This window comes from Aquarana catesbeiana, linkage group LG03 (assembly GCF_042186555.1).
Source record: "Aquarana catesbeiana isolate 2022-GZ linkage group LG03, ASM4218655v1, whole genome shotgun sequence".
Classification (NCBI taxonomy): Eukaryota; Metazoa; Chordata; class Amphibia; order Anura; family Ranidae; genus Aquarana; species Aquarana catesbeiana.
In genome coordinates this window covers 408,112,792-408,136,859 of record NC_133326.1, presented here as the reverse complement: position 1 = coordinate 408,136,859, position 24,068 = coordinate 408,112,792, and the positions used below count along the sequence as shown (strand labels likewise).

At 44.0% G+C, this 24,068-nt stretch overlaps 1 protein-coding gene across 2 annotated transcripts in view; it reads right to left on the bottom strand.

Annotated features, from left to right (window-relative positions):
- DOCK2 (dedicator of cytokinesis 2) overlaps nucleotides 1–24,068 on the bottom strand; it is a 475,532-nt gene that overhangs the window by 89,417 nt on the left and 362,047 nt on the right. For both annotated transcript variants that reach the window (XM_073620719.1, XM_073620720.1), the window contains exons 44-46: nucleotides 14,719–14,805; nucleotides 12,955–13,131; nucleotides 5,446–5,529 (exon numbers count right to left, since the gene is read on the bottom strand). In XM_073620719.1, the coding sequence (XP_073476820.1) occupies nucleotides 5,446–5,529; nucleotides 12,955–13,131; nucleotides 14,719–14,805 (348 nt within the window). The remainder of the gene's footprint in view (nucleotides 1–5,445; nucleotides 5,530–12,954; nucleotides 13,132–14,718; nucleotides 14,806–24,068) is intronic.

Here is a 24,068-nt window from a genome sequence, read left to right as displayed (position 1 = left end):
GCCAACCTGGGTTCTGGCAAACCAAATCTGGTGGCAAGTGGCAAACCACATCTGGTGGCAGGAGGCAAACCACATCTGGTGGCAGGCGACGTGGCAAGCAACAATCAACATATGGTGGCAGGTGACAAACCACATCTGATGGCAGGTGGCAAACCACATCTGGTGGCAGGTGGCAATCCACATCTGGTGGCAGGCAACGTGGCAAGCAACAATCCACATCTGGTGGCAGGTGATGTGGCAAGTGGCAAACCGCATCTGGAGACTGGCTACGTGGAAAGTATAAAACCAAATCTGGTGGCAGGCAAGTGACATTCTGCATCTGGTGGCAGATTCTGCATTATGGTGAGTTGAAGTATTTAATTTCATATTACAATCTAATGACAGAAATAATGTGCTTCAATCAGCCTGACACCATATCAGCCATGGTGCTGTGATGATTGAAGCGCTAACACCAGCCATTTCCCCGACAAATTGCCCGCGTAAAGCCTTGGCACGCTTTTTTTCCACAACGCCGGTCCTAGGTGCCAAAAAGGTTGGAGACCATTGCTCTACAGAACCTTAAAGTGATTGTAATACTAATAGAAAAAGGTTACCATCCAGCTAGATCATGTATGCTGCCAAAATCCCTAGATCGATAAGTGAAAAAATACCCCCAAGTAAAGGTAATGGGACTTTAACAGCAACAGCATAATGTAAAAACAATTTTATTGCATAGAAAAATTTATATATTATACAAAACATTAGCATAGTTAATAAACATAACACAGTGAACACAATAAAAAGCTGAAAAACAGCTGTACTGGTGTGCATTGGATAAAGATGCTTGTATAGTCTTCCACGAAGGCCTAGATTGTACAATCTGCCCAACCGAGCGTTTGCTCGGCTATGGCTTTCAATGATGACGTATGTAAAAGTAGGTTTTTCCACAGGGATCGACACTTCTTCCCAACACATAAGGGCTGGACAGTTTGGAGAAGTAGAAATTAAAGATATGAATATTATTAATCTATCTAGTTATAGCTTGTCTGTTGAGGAGAGAATGCTGCTATCAAAAGGACTAAGTTTTTGCCCAAAATCTAACCTCGATACTTTCGAGGTTATTAAAGATTTGAATGTCTTTGCGAGAAAATTACTGCTCAAGACTATGTACTCTAAGAATAAAGATAAATTCGAAACTCCAAATATCCAGCATGAAAAAGATCTTGATGTGCTGTTGTCCCTGCTTGACGAACAGGACCCAACAGATCTAATCGATTCTATCGATATAGAATCTTTACTTCAGGAGCAACTGAAGGTTGAACCATCCCCCCCTTGGTCTATAAAGTTGAAAAACAAATCAGATAAATTTCCCCCTATCAGCTCGAATCCGAACCTGATGTCCTTTGTCTCCTCTGTGACATATGAAATCAGGAAATTAAAAATACACAAAGAGGTGGACAACCTATCCCCTTCAGAACGACTCGCGCTCAAAAATTTAAAAAAATGCCACTCTTTAACAATTAAGCCCTCCGATAAGGGGGGCAACATAGTCATTATGTCCAATGACCAATATAGAACAATGTGTAAAAAAGTTTTGGCAAATCGAGACTGGTATAAATCCATCCCTAGAGCGAGTATTATCAGATTTGAAATTCAGTTTTATGCCCTTGTGGATGGAGCTTTCTCTCAGGGTATCATAGACCAAGATACCTGGGAATTTTTGCGCATAAAACACCCTAAGATCCCAACATTCTACTGCTTACCCAAGGTTCACAAGAATCCTTCAGTCCCACCAGGAAGACCCATCGTATCGGGGAATGGGGCCATTACCGAACACCTTAGCTTGTATGTCGACTCGTACCTCAAACCCTTTGTTGAGAATTTACCCTCCTTTGTATGGGATACTATTCATCTTCTACAAAATTTAGACGGGCTTCATGTTCCACAGCGCTCCTTGTTGGTGGCGATCGACATAGAAGCTTTATACAGTTCTATTCCTCATCAGTTAGGCCTGGTCGTAATTAAACGCGTCATTGCGCAGACACATAGAGATGATAAAAAACTATGTGAGTTCATTATCCTGGCACTGGAGTATATTCTCCACCACTACATTTTTTTCCTTTGACAGCTCCCATTTCCTCCAGGTACAGGGCGTTGCGATGGGCACCTCGTGTGCCCCATCGTACGCCAATCTGTACCTGGGGGAATGGGAAAAGTCGTCTCTCGCTGACGAGTCCTCAGATTGCATACACAACATGTATTGACTTGGTTCCAATATATCGACGACATCCTGATGCTGTGGGATGGCTCGGAGAAGGAGCTGGAGGAATGCATCTACTCCATGCAACAGAACACTCTTAATTTGAAATTTACTTTCACCTATAGTGAGACCAGTGTCACTTTTTTAGACACCATTACAAAAAATAAAGATGGCAGCCTATCAAGTGGGCTTTTTCGAAAGCCCACGGCTGGCAACACTATCTTGCATGCCTCGAGCGCCCATCCTCGGCCCCTTCTCCGTGCCATCCTTTACAGCCAGTATCTGAGGTTAAGGCGGAATTGCTCCGATCAGGAATCATACCTACGTGAGGCTTCTGCACTCAGAGATAGACTTCTCTGTAGAGGTTACTCCCTTTCCACTCTGAAAAAGGCATTCAAGCGAGCCAATGGACATACCAGACGTGAGCTACTGTTTAGCCATCGAAGGAAGTCTGATGACTTGATGACTGCCCTACAGTCAGGATCATTACGAGGTTTAGCAATCAACACGAATCCATAAAATCAATTCTCAATAAGTTTTGGCATACCTTATATGATGACCCCATGCTACGTCCACATTTAACTGCACGACCGGCCATTACATATCAACGCACCAGCTCACTAAGAGACCAATTGGTCCACAGTGAATTTGTAGGCGACTTTCGAAACGATCCATGTAAAAGGTTTGGGACCTTCACCTGTGGTGGCTGCTCAATATGCAGATACATGAACACCAGCAAAAATATCATTCTTCCCAATGGCCGACCGTACCAACCCCATCACTTTTTCAACTGCAAGACCGAGGGGGTGGTATACCTTCTCACCTGTCAGTGCCAACGTTTCTACGTTGGGAAGACCAAACTGAAGTTTTCCCTGCGAGCCTCCAGGCACATCACTTCCATGAAAAAGGCAAACCCAGATCTCCCTCTGGGGAGGCATGTAATTCATGAACATCACGGGATCTTTCCAGGAAATAAATGTTTGATCCTGGATAGAATCTACCCCAACCCCAGGGGCGGGGATTGGAACAAGGTCCTCTTACAACGGGAAGTCCGTTGGATTGTTGACCTTGTTGCCACCTCGCCCCCGGGCCTAAATGAGCAGCTTAGTTGACAATTTATTTGGTATCTCACATTCCCTTCATATGGTTTCCTTTTCACCCTTCCTAGACTCACCACTGCATAGTTTCTAGCACCCAGGTATGACATTATTTACTTAGCTGACTATGACCCATGGATTGATGTTCTGACTTAGACAATTTTTAATTGAATGCTATACATCTCATTATCTTTTCAGACATCCACTTGGGTCTGTGCCTTTCTGACACAGCACCCTCATGGACGGGCTCTGCGATTTGGTGTCTCTTTGGGGGTGGATCAGTGTGGGCAGAGCGGGGCCAGCCACACACACCCCAGCTCCGGTTTTTGGATCCGTGGGTGGTTTTGACACAACCGCCAATGTGATTTGGGCAATGGGTGCTCCAACACTGTTATGCTTGGGTAGGCTGTTTCTCTTGTTTTGATTTCACAGACTTTATGTTCTTTATGCAATGCTATGGCAATATTATGCGGTAGAAAAGGTTGTGTTTATTTATTTTTTTCTAATTTTGTATTTCACTATACAGTAAGAGCTTGTTCCACGAGTCGCCCTTGACGAAGGGATGGTCAGTTTCAGTCCCGTAGGCCTTCGTGGAAGACTATACAAGCATCTTTATCCAATGCACATATACTGACCTTCTCTGTGCAGTGGCTTTGCACAGGGCAGCCTGGATCCTCCTCTTCTTGGGTCCCTCTTCGCTGCTCCTGGCCCCTTCCTCCTGTTGAGTGCCCCTACAGCAAGCAGCTTGCTATGTGGGCACCCGAGCCAAGATGCAGCACTGTGTGTCCATTCAGACATGAAGCTGCTGTTCGGCCCCGCCCCTCTCTTCTGATTGGCTAATGGCGCCACTGCTGTGTCTCAGACAATCAGTAAGGGAGAGCCAGGGATGGTCGTGGGACTCGTGGACATTGCTGGACAGAGATGGGGCTCAGGTAAGTAATAGGGGGTGCCGGGGAGGCTGCTACACACAGAAGGCTTTGTATCTTATTGCATAGAATGCATTAGGATAAAAAACCTTCTGCCTTTACAACTCCATTAAACTCATGGATATTTGAATTCTCTCTGACCTTGCACAGCAGCGCCTCTATAATGCAAAAAGCAGGGGCAACAGAGGGCACACCTGATGCATGCCATTTTGTATCCCAAAGGAGAGAGAGAGGGTACCATTAACCCTGACCCTGGCTGAGGACTTCCCATATAAGGCCAAAATCTAGACCAAAATTTTCGGCCCCAGGCCTAAGGTGATCAAGGTCTCTTCTAAAAAGACCCAGTCTACCTTGTCAAATGCCTTTTTAACATCTGTAGACAGGAGTAGAGTAGGCATGCACATTTTTTGTGCAAAGACCCAATGGGTAAAGTGGAGGGCCCTTATTGACTTATCCTTAGCTTTCTTACCCCTGATAAATGCAGTCTGATCCGGGATGGTAGGAAATGATGCAACCTGGAAGCTAATACCTTTGCTCAAATCTTTATATCTAAATTTAGGAAGAAAATCGGTTGATAGCTCAAGCATGATATAGGGTCCTTACCCTCCTTGGGGATAACTGTTCTATAGACCATGAGGGCATGAGGGCTTCTGGTATTTAGTGTGATCACACATAATCACACATCACACATATGGGGGAGCAAGTTCCCCCATATGTGTTGTAATTTTTAATAGATCTGCTTTCTTTTTGTCCCCAGTTGCCAACTTGATCTTATCTTTTAAGGGGCCTACATGCTCAGACCTGATTTTTTTTATATTAATATAGTTAAGACTTTTTTGAGGTATGTCTTACTCTCTTTCATGACCTGTTCATTTTTAATTTTTACAATGCTGATTTCCTTTTTAATTATTTTATAATAATTTATCTTACTGAATAATTTGGGACCATATTCAATTTAAATTACGATATGATAGGGGAGTGGGCTGGGAAGCCTTTTGCTGCACAGCTGAAAAGTTGAAATAACAGCACCCCCAGGATTATAATTTCTTAGGATTATAGACTGCACAGTCTTTAGCGAGGTATAACGTGTGAAAGCATGAAGAAGATAAATAGAGTCTGCAATTTACATTCACTGTCATTTATGAAAACTGATATGGAAATATTAATACAAAACATACTGTACCTGCCAAGCAATAAGATCTTTCAGTTTACTCAGCTTCTCATAATCTTCAGGATGTCGATGTGTATATTCTTCAGTAAAGAAAGCCTAAAATTAAACGAAGAAAATTACTACAAGTATTGCAGTAAAACAGTGTTATTCTCCCTATTTACATCACACAAAATAAAAACAAATTGCAAAGAAATAACCTGAAACAGCTGAATATGCAAGTTGTTTTAGATTAAGACAGCAAGAGGTGAAATGATATACACAGGCAAATCCCTATTTTCAAGCACCAATGTTTTACACCAGGGGTAGGCAACCCCCCGGCACTGGTGCCGCAAGTGGCACACAAAGCCTCTTTTGTCGACACTCGACTCCCTCCCCATCAGCAGAGCAGTGCAGTGAAGTGTCAGTGAGACACTAATGCATTCCAATTTAAGAATTCCCCATGCCGCACCTGCACTGGGGGGGGGGGGGGCACTGCGCCCCCACACATTGTAAAAGATGGGAAACATTGTTTGGTTCTCTAAGTTTGCTGTAACTGCGATCATCAGCTTTTGTGATGGGGAAGAGATTGGGTGCAGTTCTGCTGGGGGGCGGTCCCTGTTTCCAAAAGGAGGAGGACTGTCATTGGCCACTGCTAAAGCCAATCACAGTCCTGCTAGCCCAGTCCACCATCTGGAGGAAGATTACTCTCTTGGTTGCCACTACCAATCTCAGAAAGAAGAGCTTTCACTGTGATTAAGAAAACCACAATCAGGTGACAGTTTGTGGAATTACTGTTGAGCTTCTGGGAACATTGTTGAAATTATTCCTGAACCTTTGCATCACTTACTACTGAACCCCTGCACTTGGTGTCCCTTTAAGCCACAGCCAATATTCAGCGCAATGAAAATCACACCCAACTTTGGCTGTGGCGCGGAGCACCACACTTTTTCTCAGCTGCGGGGGCCCAACTTATGATCCTGTACACAGGCCCACTGCTTTCAGAAAATGCCCCTGACCTGAGCTCATCATTGTGCATCCCTTCCAGATGCTTGTATGTGACATCAAATACAAGAACGTGGGCTGGATGCGAGAGGTGGATCAGCAGGATGAGTTGTGCCAGGACAGGTAGATGTGTCTCATCTCTGCTTCCTTTCACAACTCTGCATATCACAGGGTTACAGTGGTGGGGCAGGAGAGCAGGGGGAACAGAGGTAGGGCAGAAGAGCAGGGGAGTACAGAGGTGAGACAGATGTGCAGGAGGTACATTGGTGGGGCAGATGAGAAAGCGGGTTACAGTGGTGGGGCATCAGATGGGTTCAGTGTTAGAAGGTGAGATGAGAAGGTGATTCAGAAGTGAGACAGAAGAGCATGGGGATAAGGCAGTGGAGCAGATGTGCAGGGAGGTACAGTGGTGGGGCAGATGAGAAAGGGGGAACATTGGTGGGGCAAATGAGCAGGGTGGTACAGTGGCAAGACAAAAAAGCAGAGGGGTACAGTGATGGGGCAGATGAGCAGGGGGTTACAGTGGTGGGACAGATGAGCGGGGGGGGTAAAAATTTGGGGCAGATATGCAGGGGGTTCATTGGTGGGGCAATTGAGCAGGGGGTTACAGTTGTGGGACAGAAGAGCAGGGTGGTACAGTGGTGGGGCAGCTGTTCAGGAGGTACATTGGTGGGGCAGGTTAAAGTTAGCCTTGTTATGTGTGGGTGAGAACATTGGCATACTTATGCTATGCAGTTCTAATTATGCAGAAACAATTGGGAGTATTGGGTCTTCCACACCTTGCACTTTATTATAAGTCTGAGCTCCTGCTCATATTTTGGATTGTATTCTCCATGGAAAGGACAAGTTGTGAGTTCCCTGGTAAATACACTTTCCTCATCTCTCTTGTTTCTGTACCCTGGGTGCACACCTGAGACTTGCCTTTACTTTTCTTTTCCCTACCCATGTCCCTTCTCTTTTGCAGGTCTGAGATGTTGCGGTTAAATATTGGGCCATCACTTCTTATGCAAGCCTATAAGTGAGGCACTATCAGCCACCTATGTAAAATTAATTTGCTTTCTCACCAAAGACCTTACTTCCTTACCCTGGAAATGCTTTTAAATATGGGAATTCCTGGATAAACTAAACAAAAGTACAAGATTTACAGAAATCGTATCTACTTCAAGGCCTTATACCTGTATAAAAAGCTCTCTTCTCACCTCATTACTTTGCTTTATAAAATTTTACAATTTACCTCAGCCCCATCCTTCCCTTTTATATAAACGTTTGAGAAAAAGGAGTTGAGTAGGCAATTGCATGAAATGGACTTCCAAAAGACATTCACTCTCACTCAAAAGCTATGTATAGCCTCGGCAACCCAAGAAAGAGGTTATAGAATTCTCACCTTCTGGTAAAGGTGCAACTATGATATGCAGAAGGTTTTCCCTTCTGCATCTGACCTTTGCTGGCAATGTGAAAGGCAATGTGAAAAGGAGACTGGGACTACTGTTACATGTTTCATGGTCTTGTCTACTGATTGGATCTTTTTGGCCTCCTGTTTTTGTAACCCATTAAGCAGTGACAAGCTTAGACATCTCTATGACCCTGTAGATGGCCCTTCTTTCCACACTCCTGGACTCAATTTCTACAGTCAAAAACGGCCTTATCTGCATTTTCATATTACCTGCAAGGGGACTGGAAAACTACCACCATAATCACTACAATTCAAGAATGGGTTTCTAAACTGTCCCATCTTCAACAAATGAAGGAAATGACTGCCTGTTTTCATGATCCGTGTACAGCTTACATGTCAACCTAGACCATTTGTATCAATAACATGGGCTCTTTATAATTTACAGATGCCTTGATTGGGGAGATTAGAATTTACCTGCAATCCTGTGAGCTTTCTCCTTCATCCCCTCTGGACACCTGGTGCCAGAGGCGTAACTAGAATCTTAAGGGCCCCGGTGCAAGAAACCATGAAGGGCCCCCACCAGGGGTGTTGCTAGGTCTACAAAAGATCTCTAGCTAGAGCCCATAGCAGCAAAGTAAAGAAAGCCATATGCTTGGACGGGCATACACATGTATATAATATACATGTGTGTGTATGTATATATATATATATATATATATATATATATATATATATATATATATATAAAATATCTGTACATACCTGAGTGCGGATTCCCCCTTACATCAGGGCCCCCAGAGCCCCCCCTCATTACATCAGGGTCCACAGAGAGCCTTCCTACTTACATTAGGATCCCCAAAGCCCCCCTCATTACATCAGGGTCCCCATAGAGCCCCCGCTTACATCAGGTTCCCCAGAGAGCCCCTCCTCACATCAGGGTCCCCAGAGAGCCCCTTCCTTACATCAGGGTCCCCAGTGAGCTCCCCTTACATCAGTGTCTCCAGACAGCCCCCCCCCTTACATCAGTGTCCCCAGAGAGCCCCTCCTTACATCAAGGTCCCAGAGAGCCCCTCCTTACATCAGAGTCCCCAGAGAGCCCCCCCCCTTACATCAATGTCCCCAAAAAGCTCCTCCTTAAATCAGGGTCCTCAGAGAGCCCCTCCTTATATCAGGGTCCCCAGAGGGCCTCTTCCTTATATCAGGGTCCCCAGAGAGCCTCCCCTTACATCAGGGTCCCCAGAGAGCCTCCCCTACATCAGTGTCCCCAGAGAGCCCTTCTTTACATTATGGTTCCCAGAGAGCCCCTTCCTTACATCAGGGTCCCCAGAGAGCCCCTCCCTTATATCAGTGTCCCCAGAGAGCCCCTCAATTACATCAGAGTCCCCTTTACATCAGTGTCCCCAGGGAGCCCCCTTTACATCAGTGTCCCCAGAGAGCCCCTTTCTTACTTCAGGGTCCCCAGAGAGCCCCCCTTACATCGGGGTCCCCAGAGAGCCTCCCTTACATCAGGGTCCCCAGACAGCTGCCCCCCACCCCCCACCCCCCCTTCCTGTCTGTGCACCTCCATCTTTGTACCCCCCCACCTGGGGGGAGGTGTAAGGCGGCGATCGGCAGAATGTATACAGTGGAGAGGGGAGGGGCCTCTAACCTCGGCATCTATCGGCAAGAGTGTAGAAGCAGAGCGACACACTGGAGAGTGAAGCCGATACATGCCCGGGTCAGAGGTCCTCCTCTCTCCACTGTATACGTGGGCACCATACAGCTGCAGATCACTGCCTCCCATCTCCCCCCACTGCATACTAAAAACCGACAGCCAGAGGTGCAGGGCAGATGCCAGGTCTTGGCCCCCCACAGGGACAGAATGGCAGGGCCCTTACATCGGTGTCCCCAGAGAGCCCCTTCCTTAAATCAGATTCCCCAGAGAGCCCCCCTTACATCAGAGTCCCCAGAGAGCCCCCCCTTACACCAGTGTCCCCAGAGAGCCCCCCTTACATCAGAGTCCCCAGAGAGCCCCCCTTACATCAGAGTCCCCAGAGAGCCCCCCTTACATCAGAGTCCCCAGAAAGCCCCCCTTACATCAGTGTCCCCAGAGAGCCCCCCCTTACATCAGAGTCCCCAGAGGGCCCCCCTTACATCAGTATCCCCAGAGAGCCCCCCTTTACATCAGTGTTCCCAGAGAGCCCCCTTTACATGAGTGCCCCCAGAGAGCCCCTTCCTTACTTCAGGGTCCCCAGAGAGCCCCCTTACATCGGGGTCCCCAGACAGCTGCCCCCCACCTTCCCTTCCAGAGATTCCCCTGTACCTGGCTGGTCTCTGCTGTCTGTACACCTCCAACCCCAGCACATCTCTGTACCCCCCACCTGGGTGGAGGTGTAAGGCGGCGATCGGCAGCTCTATTGTGTCCACAGGCCACGGGATCTCCTTGGGGCTTGTAGTTCCCTCTCTGAATGTATACAGTGGACAGGGGAGGGGCCTCTGACCAGGGCATGTATCGGCAAGAGTGTAGAAGCAGAGCGACACACTGAAGAGTGAAGCCGATACATGCCCGGGTCAGAGGCCCCTCCCCTCTCCACTATATACATTCGGAGAGAGAACTACAAGCCCCAGGGAGATCCCGCGGCTCGAGGGCACCATACAGCTGCCAGTCGCCGCCTCCCACCTCTCCCCACTGCATACTAAAATCGACAGCCAGAGGTGAAGGGGAGATGCCGGGTCTTGGGGTCCCCCACAAGTGCCCCTGAAAGTTCTGCCACTGCCTGGTGCTATTCTCTTCTTCTTTCTTTATTCTCTCACTGCTTCTACCTATCTCTGCTTGTTTACCCTTTCACTTTCTGAACTGTTTATTTCTGTACTTTTTTTACTTTGCCCCAATGCAGCCTACCTGTCTGTCTGGACAACATCATCATGTTGTCTGCCGCCTGCTGGTTTTCTTTACCCCCCATTGAGGTTGTGCAAGATGAAGACACCAGAGAAGTTGATTTCTTTATTATGTTGTTCTCTTGTGTATCATGCTTATCCAGGTGTTACAACATGACATTGTTTAACTATGCATTATGCAGAGACTGAATTTCCCATAGGCCAAATAGCTGTTTCTGTAATTCCTACTTGTCTTTGAAAATTAATACAATGTTATTCTTTAAAAAAAAAAAAAAACATAACCCGATCAAAGAAAAAAGAGAGAATAGAAAAAATATATATATTTTTTTTTTTAGTTTTGCTACTTTTTTGGAAAGACAATATCACCAAAAGAATATATGTATTCATTTGTTATCCTAAGCAATAACCAATCTATTGCTAAATAAACAGGCCCATAGCAGAAATGTATAAATTACTCAGGTCCATAGGTAGGAGACCTCAAGTGTTTAATCAATCATATTTATAATATATACTATATTTATCGGTATATAACATGTACAGACGTATAACACGCACCCTAATTTTAAGAGGGAAGTTCAGGAAAAAACATATTTTTTAAATACAACTTTGAAGCAAATTAAGGGTCACTGCCCATCAATGTCCATCTGCAGCCTGATTAATGCCCATCTGCAGCCTGATTAATGTCCTCAATGCAGCCTGATCAATGTCCATCTGCAGCCCATCAATGCACCCTGATTAATGCTGTTTTTTTAAACTAATTTGCAGCCTCACCATCTCTCATAAAAGCAGCCTGAACATCAAGAAATCACCGAGCTGTCATCTCCTCTCCACTAGGCTCACACACACTCTGCCATCGGCATTGGACCAGCTCCTGTGATATGCAGAACACTGGTCCAATGCCGGTGGTGGAGGCAGGACTGTGTGTGTGTGTGTGTGTGTGAGTGAGCGCCGAGTGGAGAGGAGATGACAGCTCGGTGAATTCTGGCGACACTCGTCCCCCTCCAAGGTACGCTGTCGGCGTTTAACATGCACCCCTTGTTTCCCCCCCCGATTTTCAGGGGAAAAAAGTACGTGTTATACGCCGATAAATACGGTATTTGTTGGCTTGAAACTGTATGTAAAAGAGACCCCAACAACATATTTCTTGACACTGTTCTTACTGATCCTTAGTGAATTCCCTTTAGTCCTAACTAGTGAATACCCTTTTAAAGAAAAAATCTAGAAGTGTTGAATTAAAGCGTATCTCTCAGCTGTCCCATATTCCATGGGGCTGTCCCAAGATTTCAACAACATCCTGGAGTTCCATAGATCCAGGCCATGTCTTGAAGTCCAATGTAGAACACTCATTCCGGCATTTGACTCCACAAATGCATCTCACAATGCTGAGGGAGATTGGCTCCTCCAATCCACTGTTCCGCTCTTCGCCAGCAATATTGAGGTTTCTGTGATGATGGAGATGCGGCCTTAGCCAACACGTAAATGTTGAGAGTGAATGGGGGCAGGCAAGCACCAGCAAGATTGCCACAGGAGCTCTACAGGAACATCAGCTAGTACCAGGTCATCCAGTTGCAGCTCGCTCAGTCTCCTCCAGAATGGAAGGAGTCCCAGGGCACAACCAAGCAGAGGTGGCACTCTGCAACTCTCCAAAAGGTGACTGTGATAGCATCAGGTTTAACTGTTTCCAGGTTAAACAATAATGCCCTAGCTACTAAGTGTCTCAGAAGGGGACAATGTGTCCGGGGAGAAGGGTAAAGAAGAAGGGGCAGTGTGTATAGGGAGGAAGGCATTGTGTGCAGAGAGGAGGGTAGTGTGTACAGGTAAGGCGGCAACATGTACAGGGTAAAACAATCAGGCAGAGTGTAAGGGGGGGGGGGGGGGGGGTAGTATATACAGTCACTGAATTTAACTGGGTTAATTCCTAGGTGGTGTTTCTTTCTTGTTTTTAATCCAACTCTATTAGGCAGTGTCCAATATTCAGCATATTCTGTAGAGGTGGGACTTTGTTCAGAACTCAGACATTGTTGAATACAGTTTTGTGGAAATGGTTGTTGAGTGGGTTCCTTGTCATGAGATTATTTTCTTCTTTTTCACTCATCTGCTTTATTATTTAAATCATTTTTCCACAAAAACACCCCAATAGGCCAAAAGATGCCTGACACATGACAGGTGATTTTTGTATTAATTATTTAAATAGGTGGCTTTTAATTTAAAATGTTACTTGAAAGAGTTTTTAGGTTTGTAACATTGTAAAAATAGAAATATTTTCTTACCTTTTCATAGTTTGCAAAACCACCCATAACTGCAGGATCCACTATACCATTCAGACACATGGATAGAGGATTAATAGGGAGATTTTCATCCCGCTGGTATTGATTGATGAGCATTAAAATCTTTTCATTGGTTGCGGACATTGTTTCAATGGCATTTTCCAGAGGGCTAATGGTTGCCTGTCAAAAAAGGATGCATTAATTATCATTCCAACTAAATGTTGTATATGTAATACACAGTCTTTATTAGAGATTGACTCTGTTTATAGTAAAGTTAATACTGCCACAGAATGCTCTCTTTAAAGATGCTATTTTTGCCCAATAATCCATAACACATCACAATGTAGACACCTCTGGACAGCAGCATTGTCAGTCTGAGGAGAGGGTAGTGTTACATTGTTAGTCTGTGGAGAGGGTAATGTAGACTAACAAATTTAGATTGGCTTTAATAATAAATGAAAGCTGAACTCCAGAAAATACATTTTAGTGCAGCAACAGTTTTTTAATTTCCTTTTGGGATAAAGGTATTACATAAATGCATAAAAGCTGACTATTCTGAGCACCCCTGTCAGCGTTAAATAGTGTGTCTCAACACATTGGAATATATGCTGAAATACTTGGTCTGTTACAGGAAGTTGACATATAAAAAGACTTACTGGCCTGATCAGCAGGTAAAAATAAAGGAGAAAAGCTTAAAAAAAAGCTTTAAAAAAAAAAAAACTACTTTGTCAGGTAAAAGTGGAGGATCTGCTGTTTCACCTTATGTAAACTGCGGCATAAGTAAAAGTGCACCAAGATTCATCTTGGCAGCAAGGTTTAATTTCTTAAAGGACTAATCTTCTGCAGAAAAATGTTTGCACCTTTCTTTAAGGTAGAATTAAAAGAGCTATCTTAAAAATGCATCAGCTTCATATTGGGCGAGGTTGTTCCCTTCCTCAAGTAAACCAGGATGAAATTTTAGCAGAATCTACCTGCAACATGAAAGCAGATGAAATCTGGCCTGGCAAATCAGCAATATAAAATTGATGCCGAATGTTCTTAATTTAAAGAACTTATAACCAATGGTAAAACTGTTTATTGCTTTAAAAAATGAGCTCTATAACGTACAATAAATATAAGCATTAACAATTGTACCTATTTTGCTTATATAGAGACTATGACCTAACACCCAGGACATTTTGGAACTGAAATATTATGTATAATCTAGCATCACAGAGAAACAACTATTTGATCAAAGAACTGAGCTTTTGTTTCCTGAAATGTACATTTTTTGTAGAAATCAGTTGCCAGGCAGCACCATCTTGAGTCAGCATGCAATTTCAAGGAGCCAGGAATCCTTTGATCACAATACAACAGACTCAGAAAAAGATTAGTAAATTCTAATTTACTGTATATATGCGATGGCTACAATTAGAGACACTGGAACCTGCTAGGCTTGTGTTGGAGGGATGGGACCCTTTAAACAGTACATGTCTTCATTACAAAAAAAAATGCTTTTTTACTTACATGTTAAATGTTAATGTTTTTCTTTCAAAATTGTATTTTTAGAGTTTTCCCAATCTCTGCAGAGATAGCTATAGACCAGATTACTGTAGCAATTTAAAATGGATGTAGCAGAAGCTATTATTTTATATGCCAGAGATCTGGTTGATTACATTTTTATTACAAATCCTTAAAAAAACAGTACCAAGTCTCTCAGATAACCAATTATTGCCTGAATAAATTTCTAGGGAAAATGAAACTTAACTATATGAACAGGGTACATACATGTGATATCGATATAACCTCAAACCAGCGTAATATGCCAGGTAGCTTGTAAGCTGTTACAAACGTTGTTCTTTCAATCCACATAGACTGTAAGACAAAATAAATATTGAATCATTAAATACTAAAACCAGAAAAGGCATAGAAAAGGACATATGTTAATCAAACTTAAAAAATAAATACTTATGCCGCGTACACACGAGCGGACTTTTCAGCATTAAAGGTCCGACAGTCTTTCCGACGGACTTTTGACAAAGTTACGACGGACTTTCGGACAACCGGACTTGCCCACACACGAACGGACTAAAGTCCGTTTGAAAGTTTGTTGGTTTGAATGTGATGGCGTACGAAGGAACTGGAATAAGGAAGTTCATAGCCAGTAGCCAATAGCTACCCTTGCGTCCTTTTTTGTCCGTCGGATTAGCAATGGATTTTTCGACCGGACTCGAGTCCGTTGGAAAGATTTGAAACATGTTCCAAATCTAAAGTCTGTCTGATTTTCGACAGAAAAAGGTCCGATGAAGCCCACACACGGTCGGATTGTCCGACAGATTCGTTCCGTCGGACCAGTCCGGTCGAAAAATCCAGTCATGTGTACACAGCATTAAAAATCCCTATTGTCCTGGAGACGGGAAAAATTGATATGGAATTATTTCAATTTCCTTTCAAGAGGAAAACATATTTCTCCTTTACTTCCTGTCCCAGAGATAGAACAGGAGGTGAGAAGAACTCCTTTTATAGACAGTTGTCAATGAAACAGATATCCCCATTGGTCGATTTCCCTTTACCTTTGTTATGGTGATGAACATAAACTTTTCACTTTCCGTCTTAGGGACATTAGACAAATAGGTTGAATCTCTCCAGTATTGACAAGGACAGCAACAGAGGTTCTAACTCACCCCTGCACCACTAAAACTAAAACAAATGTTTTGTTTAATCACTATACTACAATAGGTTGTTAGAACCAATCATTGACTTACCTACCTAGAAGTGAATAAATTAGTTCTGCTAGTGGTGTCTCTGGTGGATTTGATTGGTTCTAATGTATAGATGGAATATTATGATACCTGGAGTTAGCATTTTCAAAATACAACAGAAATAGCCCTTGGAAAAAAAAACCCTGTTTGAGTTTTCAGGTAAAGTAGAAGTATAGGCAAAACTTTTTGTTTCATTTTGAAAAGAGCAAGGGAGGGTTATAACCCCTGTCAGATTTTTTTTCGCCATCTGTGTCCCATTTCGAACATTTCTCTGCACTTTCTGTCCCATAGTCAATCAGGAAGTGAGAGGAAATCCCTGCAAATTTAAGGGAATCCCTTGGGGACCCCCAGGCCACCAGAACTAGTGTCCCCATTGGAAGATATCCCCTCAATTACTTTTCAGGGTACAACCCAAAATGTGGGGTTTTTTTTAACTTTCACTTGCAAGGAAAATGGTAAACAGGACAAATAGAGAGGATGAACCTCTGTAAAGGGGGGCACAGATAGCAATAAAAAAAATAAACTCCACTCTATCCAAAACTAAAAAAAAAAAAAAAGTTTTGCCTTTAATTATACTTTAAAATAATATCTGTACTTTGTTGATAAAATCAGCTTTATTTATCCTCTTACCACCCAACCTATTGTCAAATGACAGCTGGGTGGAAGCACTGTTCTGGAAGGACGTCATATGACGTGCTCCCGGGATCGCACCTCACGCGCCACCCCTTAACCACTTCAGCCCCGGAAGGATTTACCCCCTTCCTGACCAGAGCACTTTTTACAATTTGGCACTGCGTCACTTTAACTGCTAATTGCGCGGTCATGCAATGCTGTACCCAAACAAAATTTGCGTCCTTTTCTTCCCACAAATAGGGCTTTCTTTTGATGGTATTTGATCACCTCTGCCGTTTTTATTTTTTGTGCTATAAACGGAAAAAGACAGAAAATTTTGAAAAAAAAATGATATTTTCTACTTTTTGTTATAAAAAAAATCCAATAAACTCAATTTTAGTCATACATTTAGGCCAAAATGTATTCGGCCACATGTCTTTGGTAAAAAAAATGTCAATAAGTGTATATTTATTGGTTTGCATAAAAGTTATAGCACCTACAAACTAGGGTACATTTTCTGGAATTTACACAGCCTTTAATTTATGACTGCCTATGTCATTTCTTGAGGTGCTAAAATGGCAGGGTAGTACAAACCCCCCCCAAATGACCCCATTTTGGAAAGTAGACACCCCAAGGAAATTGCTGAGAGGCACGTTGAGCCCATTGAATATTATTTTTTTTTGTCCCAAGTGATTGAATAATGACAAAAAAAAAAAAAATATTTACAAAAAGTTGTCACTAAATGATATATTGCTCACACAGGCTATGGGCATATGTGGAATTGCACCCCAAAATACATTCAGCTGCTTTTCCTGAGTACAGGGATACCACATGTGTGGGACTTTTTGGGAGCCTAGCCGTGGACGGGGCCCCGAAAACCAATCACCGCCTTCAGGATTTCTAAGGGCGTAAATTTTTGATTTCACTCCTCACTACCTATCACAGTATTGAAGGCCATAAAATGCCCAGATGGCACAAACCCCCCCAAATGACCACATTTTGGAAAGTAGACACCCCAAGCTATTTGCTGAGAGGCATGTTGAGTCCATGGAATATTTTATATTTTGACACAAGTTGCGGGAAAGTGACAAATTTTGTTTTTTTTTTTTGGCACAAAGTTGTCACTAAATGATATATTGCTCACACAGGCCATGGGCATATGTGGAATCGCACCCCAAAATACATTCATCTGCTTTTCCTGAGTACGGGGATACCACATGTGTGGGACTTTTTGGGAGCCTAGCCGCGTACGGGGCTCCGAAAACCAATCACCGCCTTCAGCATTTCTAAGGGCGTAAATTTTTGATTTCACTCTTCACTGCCTATCACAGTTTCGGAGGCCATGGAATGCCCAGATGGCACAACCCGACCCCCCCAAATGACCCCATTTTGGAAAGTAGACATCCCAAGCTATTTGCTGAGAGGCATGGTGAGTATTTTTCAACTCTCATTTTTTTTTTTTTTTCCTCTTCCTTTGCCACTTCAGTTACCTTAATACCGAGACAGTTTTCAGATTGATAGTCATATATGTCTCTTGCTGAGTCACATCATTGTGGCCTTTCAAACTTTTCCTTTACTTTGTGCATTCCATATGTGAGTGATTACAATAGTACAGAGGTGTAACACAAGAGAAAAAAAAAAAAAAAAAGAAAAAAAAGAAGAGAAATTAATAACATCTGTTTTGTACGTACCGGCCAGCCGGCCGCACTATCTCTTGTTGTTACTGTACGTGGCTGTGCATTATTTCGCCCTAGTAAACCTCCCTCCCCCCGCCCCCCAATAACCCACCCTGATTATTCCGAGGCACACTTTTTATCGGGCTATTGTTCATTGTTTTCTTTTGGCTTCGGGATTCTATGCTATGTCTAATACAACTTCTCTGCCTTAGTAGAAAGACAATTGTTCTCGGCGCTAAGATAGCACTGATAAGGAGCATGGCATTGCTTGGATCCACGGGTTCCATAGCTTCACAAACATATTATAATTACCTAGCCTTATGTAGAATGTCCTTTCGCTCCATATTGTAGAGTTGACAGTTCCAACCCAGGCTTCCGGGGTTGGGGGTGTTCTTGATTGCCAGGTTTGTGCTATTAATTTTCTGGCTTGAAACAAGCATCTTGCTATAGCTACGGCTGTGTTTCTATCCCTCATCCTGTTGTTAACGTGGCCCAGCACACAAGTCTTAGGATCAAGCTCTAAATTAACTCTAAACGTAGTATTTATTTTCTTTAGAATCTCCGTCCAGTACCTAACAAGTTTTGGGCACCTCCAGACCATATGGATTAGGCCGCCTGTTCCTCTGCATCTAGGGCACTCATCATTAGTTCTACGACCAAACATAAACAGCTTTTTTGGTGTATAGTAGGATCTGTGCAGCAACAACAGGTGGGAGGCTTTTTGCGAGGGAGAAACCGACACCTCCGATCCAAATTCGAGAATCCTCTTCCACTGTTCGTCCGTTATCTCCCCCACATCGGCCGCCCACCTGTCCCTTCCCCCTGATAAGCCAACCTTCATATTTCTTCTCTTTATTAGTTGGGTATATATCTCTGTAATTAAGCCCTTGGTGGTCTCTGACTTAATTATAGTTTGTAGTAGTGGAGTCCTGCACCATGTTGGGGGTTGTCCGCTGAACTGTTTATTCAAGGCATGCCTAATCTGTAGGTAGCTATAGAATGCCTGGTTTGGTATCCCGTACTCATGTCTCAGATCCTCAAAAGATTTCAGAGTATCCCCTTCATATAGTTGTATCAGCCGGCTTATCCCACATCTTTCCCACGTTTTATTCCTATTAACTGTTAGTAATTCGTGCAATTGTTTGTTGTTCCACATTGGCGAATATTCTGAGATTCCTTTATACCCCATTATTTTCCTAGCTGTCTGCCAAGCCCTAGTTATCGTTTTGAATGTCGGGATTTCTCCTTGCAATGAGTCTGCCTCCAGTGCGCCTGCTAGTGAGCTGTGTGAGTTCCCCTGTAGGATAATTTTAACATTGTTGCTTCCCCCTCCCTCAGTGGCACAACCACCCAATTGTTGCAACTGAGCTGCCAAGAAATAGATAAACGGTTGGGGAACCCCCAGTCCCCCCTCCGTGTCGGGGCGCTGCAGTTTCTGTAGGCCAATCCTGGCCTGCCCTTTTTTCCATATTAGATCCCTGAAGAGGGATTGGATTTTCAGCTCTCATTTGTTTTTGAAAATGAAGAAAGACAAGAAAAAAACATTTTTTTTTTTTTTCAATTTTCAAAACTTTGTGACAAAAAGTGAGGTCTGAAAAATACTCACTATACCTCTCAGCAAATAGCTTGGGGTGTCTACTTTCCAAAATAGGGTCATTTGGGGGGGGGTTTGTGCCACCTGTGCATTCCATGGCCTCCGAAACTGTGATAGGCAGTGAAGAATTAAATCAAAAATTTACGCCCTTAGAAAGCCTGAAGGTCGGTGCTTGGTTTTCGGGGTCCCGTACGCGGCTAGGCTCCCAAAAAGTCTCACGTGGTATCCCCATACTCAGGAGAAGCAACAGAATGTATTTTGGGGTGTAATGTCACATATTCCCATGGCATGCTTGAGCAATATATCATTTAGTGACAACTTTGTGCAAAAAAAAAAAAAATTTGTCTCTTTCCCGCAATTTTTGTCATAATATAAAATATTCCATGGACTCGACAAGCCTCTCAGCAAATAGCTTGGGGTGTCTACTTTCCAAAATGGGGTCATTTGGGGGATTTTGAACTGTCCTGGCATTTTATTCACAACATTTAGAAGCTTATGTCACACATCACCCACTCTTCTAACCACTTGAAGACAAAGCCCTTTCTGACACTTTTTGTTTACATGAAAATTTTTTTTTTTTTGCAAGAAAATTACTGTGAACCCCCAAACATTATATATTTTTTTAAAGCAAATGCCCTACAGAATAAAATGGTGGGTGTTTCATTTTTTTTTTCACACAGTATTTGCGCAGCGATTTTTCAAACGCATTTTTGGGGGAAAAAACACACTTTTTTAAATTTTAATGCACTAAAACACACTATATTGCCCAAATGTTTGATGAAATAAAAAAGATGATCTTAGGCCGAGTACATGGACACCAAACATGACATGCTTTAAAATTGCGCACAAACTAAATACATTTTTAAAAGCCTTTAAAAGCTTTTACAGGTTACCACTTTAGATTTACAGAGGAGGTCTACTGCTAAAATTACTGCCCTCGATCTGACCTTCGCGGTGATACCTCACATGCATAGTGCAATTGCTGTTTACATTTGACGCCAGACCGACGCTTGCATTCGCTTTTGCGCGAGAGCAGGGGGGGACAGGGGTGCTTTTTTTTTTTTTTCTTTATTATTTTTTTGCTTTTTTATCTTATTTTTAAACTGTTCCTTTCATTTTTTTTTTTAATCATTTTTATTGTTATCTCAGGGAATGTAAATATCCCCTATGATAGCAATAGGTAGTGACAGGTACTCTTGTTTGAAAAAATGGGGTCTATTAGACCCTAGATCTCTCCTCTGCCCTCAAAGCATCTGACCACACCAAGATCGGTGTGATAAAATGCTTTCCCAATTTCCCAATGGCGCTGTTTACATCCGGCGAAATCTAAGTCATGAAATGCTCGTAGCTTCCGGTTTCTTAGGCCATAGAGATGTTTGGAGCCACTCTAGTCTCTGATCAGCTCTATGGTCAGCTGGCTGAATCACCGGCTGCATTCTCAGGTTCCCTGTTGGGACAGGAGAGCCAGAGAAAAACATGGAAGACGGTGGGGGGGGCATTCCCTCCCACTGCTTGTAAAAGCAGTCTAGAGGTTAATTAGCCACTAGGATTGCTTTTACATGAAAGCCGACCGCTGGCTGAAAAGAATGATACCAAGATGATACCTAAACCTGCAGGTATCATTCTGGTATAACCACTCAAAGTCCAGCAACATACCAGTACGTTGCTGGTCCTTGTTGGGCATATATTGTAATCTTTTTTTTTTCATGCAGCCTGTGGGCTGAACGAAAAAAAGAGATTGATCGGTGGGTATGCCCACCATTAGAATACCTCCCTTCATCCACCCACTTCTAATGATGGGCATACATGCACCGTTTATATATGCCGAAGCATGGGGGCATCCTCCCGCAAAAGGTAGGAGCAAATCGCTCCTCCGCCCCTGCTGCCCCCATGCTTCGGCATATATCACCTCCACTGGAGTCACAGCTTTATATTCAAAACATTCACCAATGCAAAGACCAGTATTTTCAGGACAGCAGGGACAATAATAGCGGGTGTCACATTTATATCCTCTCTTGCTGCAGACACAACATCTTTTTTGGGGGGGTTCATTGGGTAGGGGTACTCGGGAGGACATAAAGAAAATGCCTCTCTTGCAGCCGACTGCATTTGGTTGGGGATGTGAATGGGGGAAGTACAGGCGCTGCAGAAGTTGTGGGTTCCCAATTAGGATTGGCGAATGCAGCAGGAAGGGCATTATGGGCACAACTGGCCTGTGTTTGTCTTCTTCTTGGTGGCAGCGGGACACTACTTATGCTTGCCACCTCACCAGCTTGAACTGCACTTATGGGACTCGCCACGTCACCAAGTATTACTGCAGTGCTGGTTTGACTACGACCGAGGTGTACTAGGCCGCTGGTGCTTGCCAGTTCACCAAAACGCTACCAAAAAACTGTTAGCGATCGCAGGGATCAGGCCTGACTCTACGAACGCTGCAGTTATGCGTTTAGTGTTTTGTAAGTGACAGTGATCGATCGATCGATACTGCACGTGGGTGGGCTGGGCTGGGCCGGGCGGAGGGTCAAAACACAGGTGCTAGCAGGTATCTGGGCTGATCCCGCTAACACTGCGTTTTTGGGAACCCTAAACTGCTGGGGACGCTAGTATAGATCTGATCGGATCAGATATTGAACCGTTCAGATACTATACCACTAAGGGAGGCGTATGCTGCGTGCGTGGGTGTTAGCAGTACTGGCACTAACCTGACGCTGCCTGGGGCGACGCAGACCTTATCTGACCCTAAAACCTAAGTTATATCACCGCCGGGCGATCAGGGGGCTAAATCTTTATTCGGTAATAAACGGCGGGTGCCCTGACACTATAAAAAATAAACAAACTAACCAGCGTCACCGTAACAGTTATACGGTGATCACTGGTGAAAGGATTAACTAGGGGGCAATCAAGGGGTTAAAACCTTTATTAGGTAGTATATGGGGGTCCCTGATGCTATAAAACACTGACGGCGAACCTAAATATTTACCTCCCTAACCAGCATCACCAATGACACTAATACAGCGATCAGAAAAATGATCGCTTAGTGACACTGGCGACGGGGGTGATCAAGGGGTTAAAACTTTTTTAGGGGGGGTTAGGGGGGTACCCTAGACCTAAAGGGGGCTAACACTAACTGCCCTACCACACTGTCACAAACTGACACCAATGCAGTAATCAGAAAAAAAAAATGCTTGGTGTCAGTGTGACGGGGGGTTGGGGTGATTAGGGGGTGATCGGGGGGTAAAGGGGGGTGTAATGTGTGCCTGGCATGTTCTACTGTGTGTGTAGTGTTTGTGCACACATAGCGATGTCTTCTCTCCTCGTCGCCGGAACGGAAAATACAGAGCCGAAAAGAGATGACATCACTTCCTCCGCTTCTGTTTACTATGCAGAAGCCGAGGAAGCCTGTCATTCGCCAGGAGCGATTGTGAGGGGGGAGCCACGAATGAGTGGCCTCCCCCTCACCTCTCATCGCTCCTGACGAGAATCTGACCGCCGCAGGCACCGTGGGAAGGCAAGGACGTACCTGTAAGTCCTTTTGCCTGCCCGTGCCATTCTGCCGACGTACATAGTCGTGCGGCGATCGGCAAGTGGTTAAGTCACGCTCTGGCGCATTCTGTCACCCACCATATCCACCGGACATGGCCGATGACTGATCACTGTACCGGTCTGCTGCCAGTACCATGTGACTGCTGTGGCCAATCACAGCAGATCATATGACAGTTGTACACAATGACATGATGAGCTCTATGATTGGTCACAGTCATCACATGGTACAGACATGGCCAATCAGAGCCCATCTGTACTATGTGATTAGCTGTGAGCAATGATAATAGTAAACACTTTCATTCAGTAAAAATGGTTGCCTATAACTGTAAAATGCACAGTTATAAGCAATCATAGTGTGTAAAAAAAAGGAAATCCTGATCACTTCCCTAGAGTAGTACAGTGTTACCATGGTTACACTATATTGCTCTTGTCACTGTATGTAAACAGAATCTAAATCTAATCTAAAGAGAGGCTTCATTCGCCCTTCCACTTCTCCGGCAGGAGTGGGTATTTTCTTAGTAGAGAAGAAAGATCATTCCCTTCCTCCATGTATAGATTATCGAGAACTCAATAAAGTTACAGTCAAAAACCGTTATCCTCTGCCTTGGTACACGAATTGTTCCAGAGGCTGGGAGCAGCAACCATATTTACAAAGCTGGATCTCCGAGGGGCTTACAATTTAGTACGGATCTGGGAGGGAGACGAGTGGAAGACGGCTTTTCGCTCCTGATTCGGGCATTTTGAATATCTAGTGATGCCATTTGGCCTATGCAATGCCCCAGCTACATTCCAGCACTTCATTAATGACATTTTTCGTGATTATCTGGACTTGTTTGTTGTAGTGTATCTGGATGACATCTTAATTTTCTCCTCTTCCCTTGATGAGCACCGCAGGCATGTTAAGAACGTACTGAGCAGACTACAACAACACGGGCTGTACTCTAAACCAGA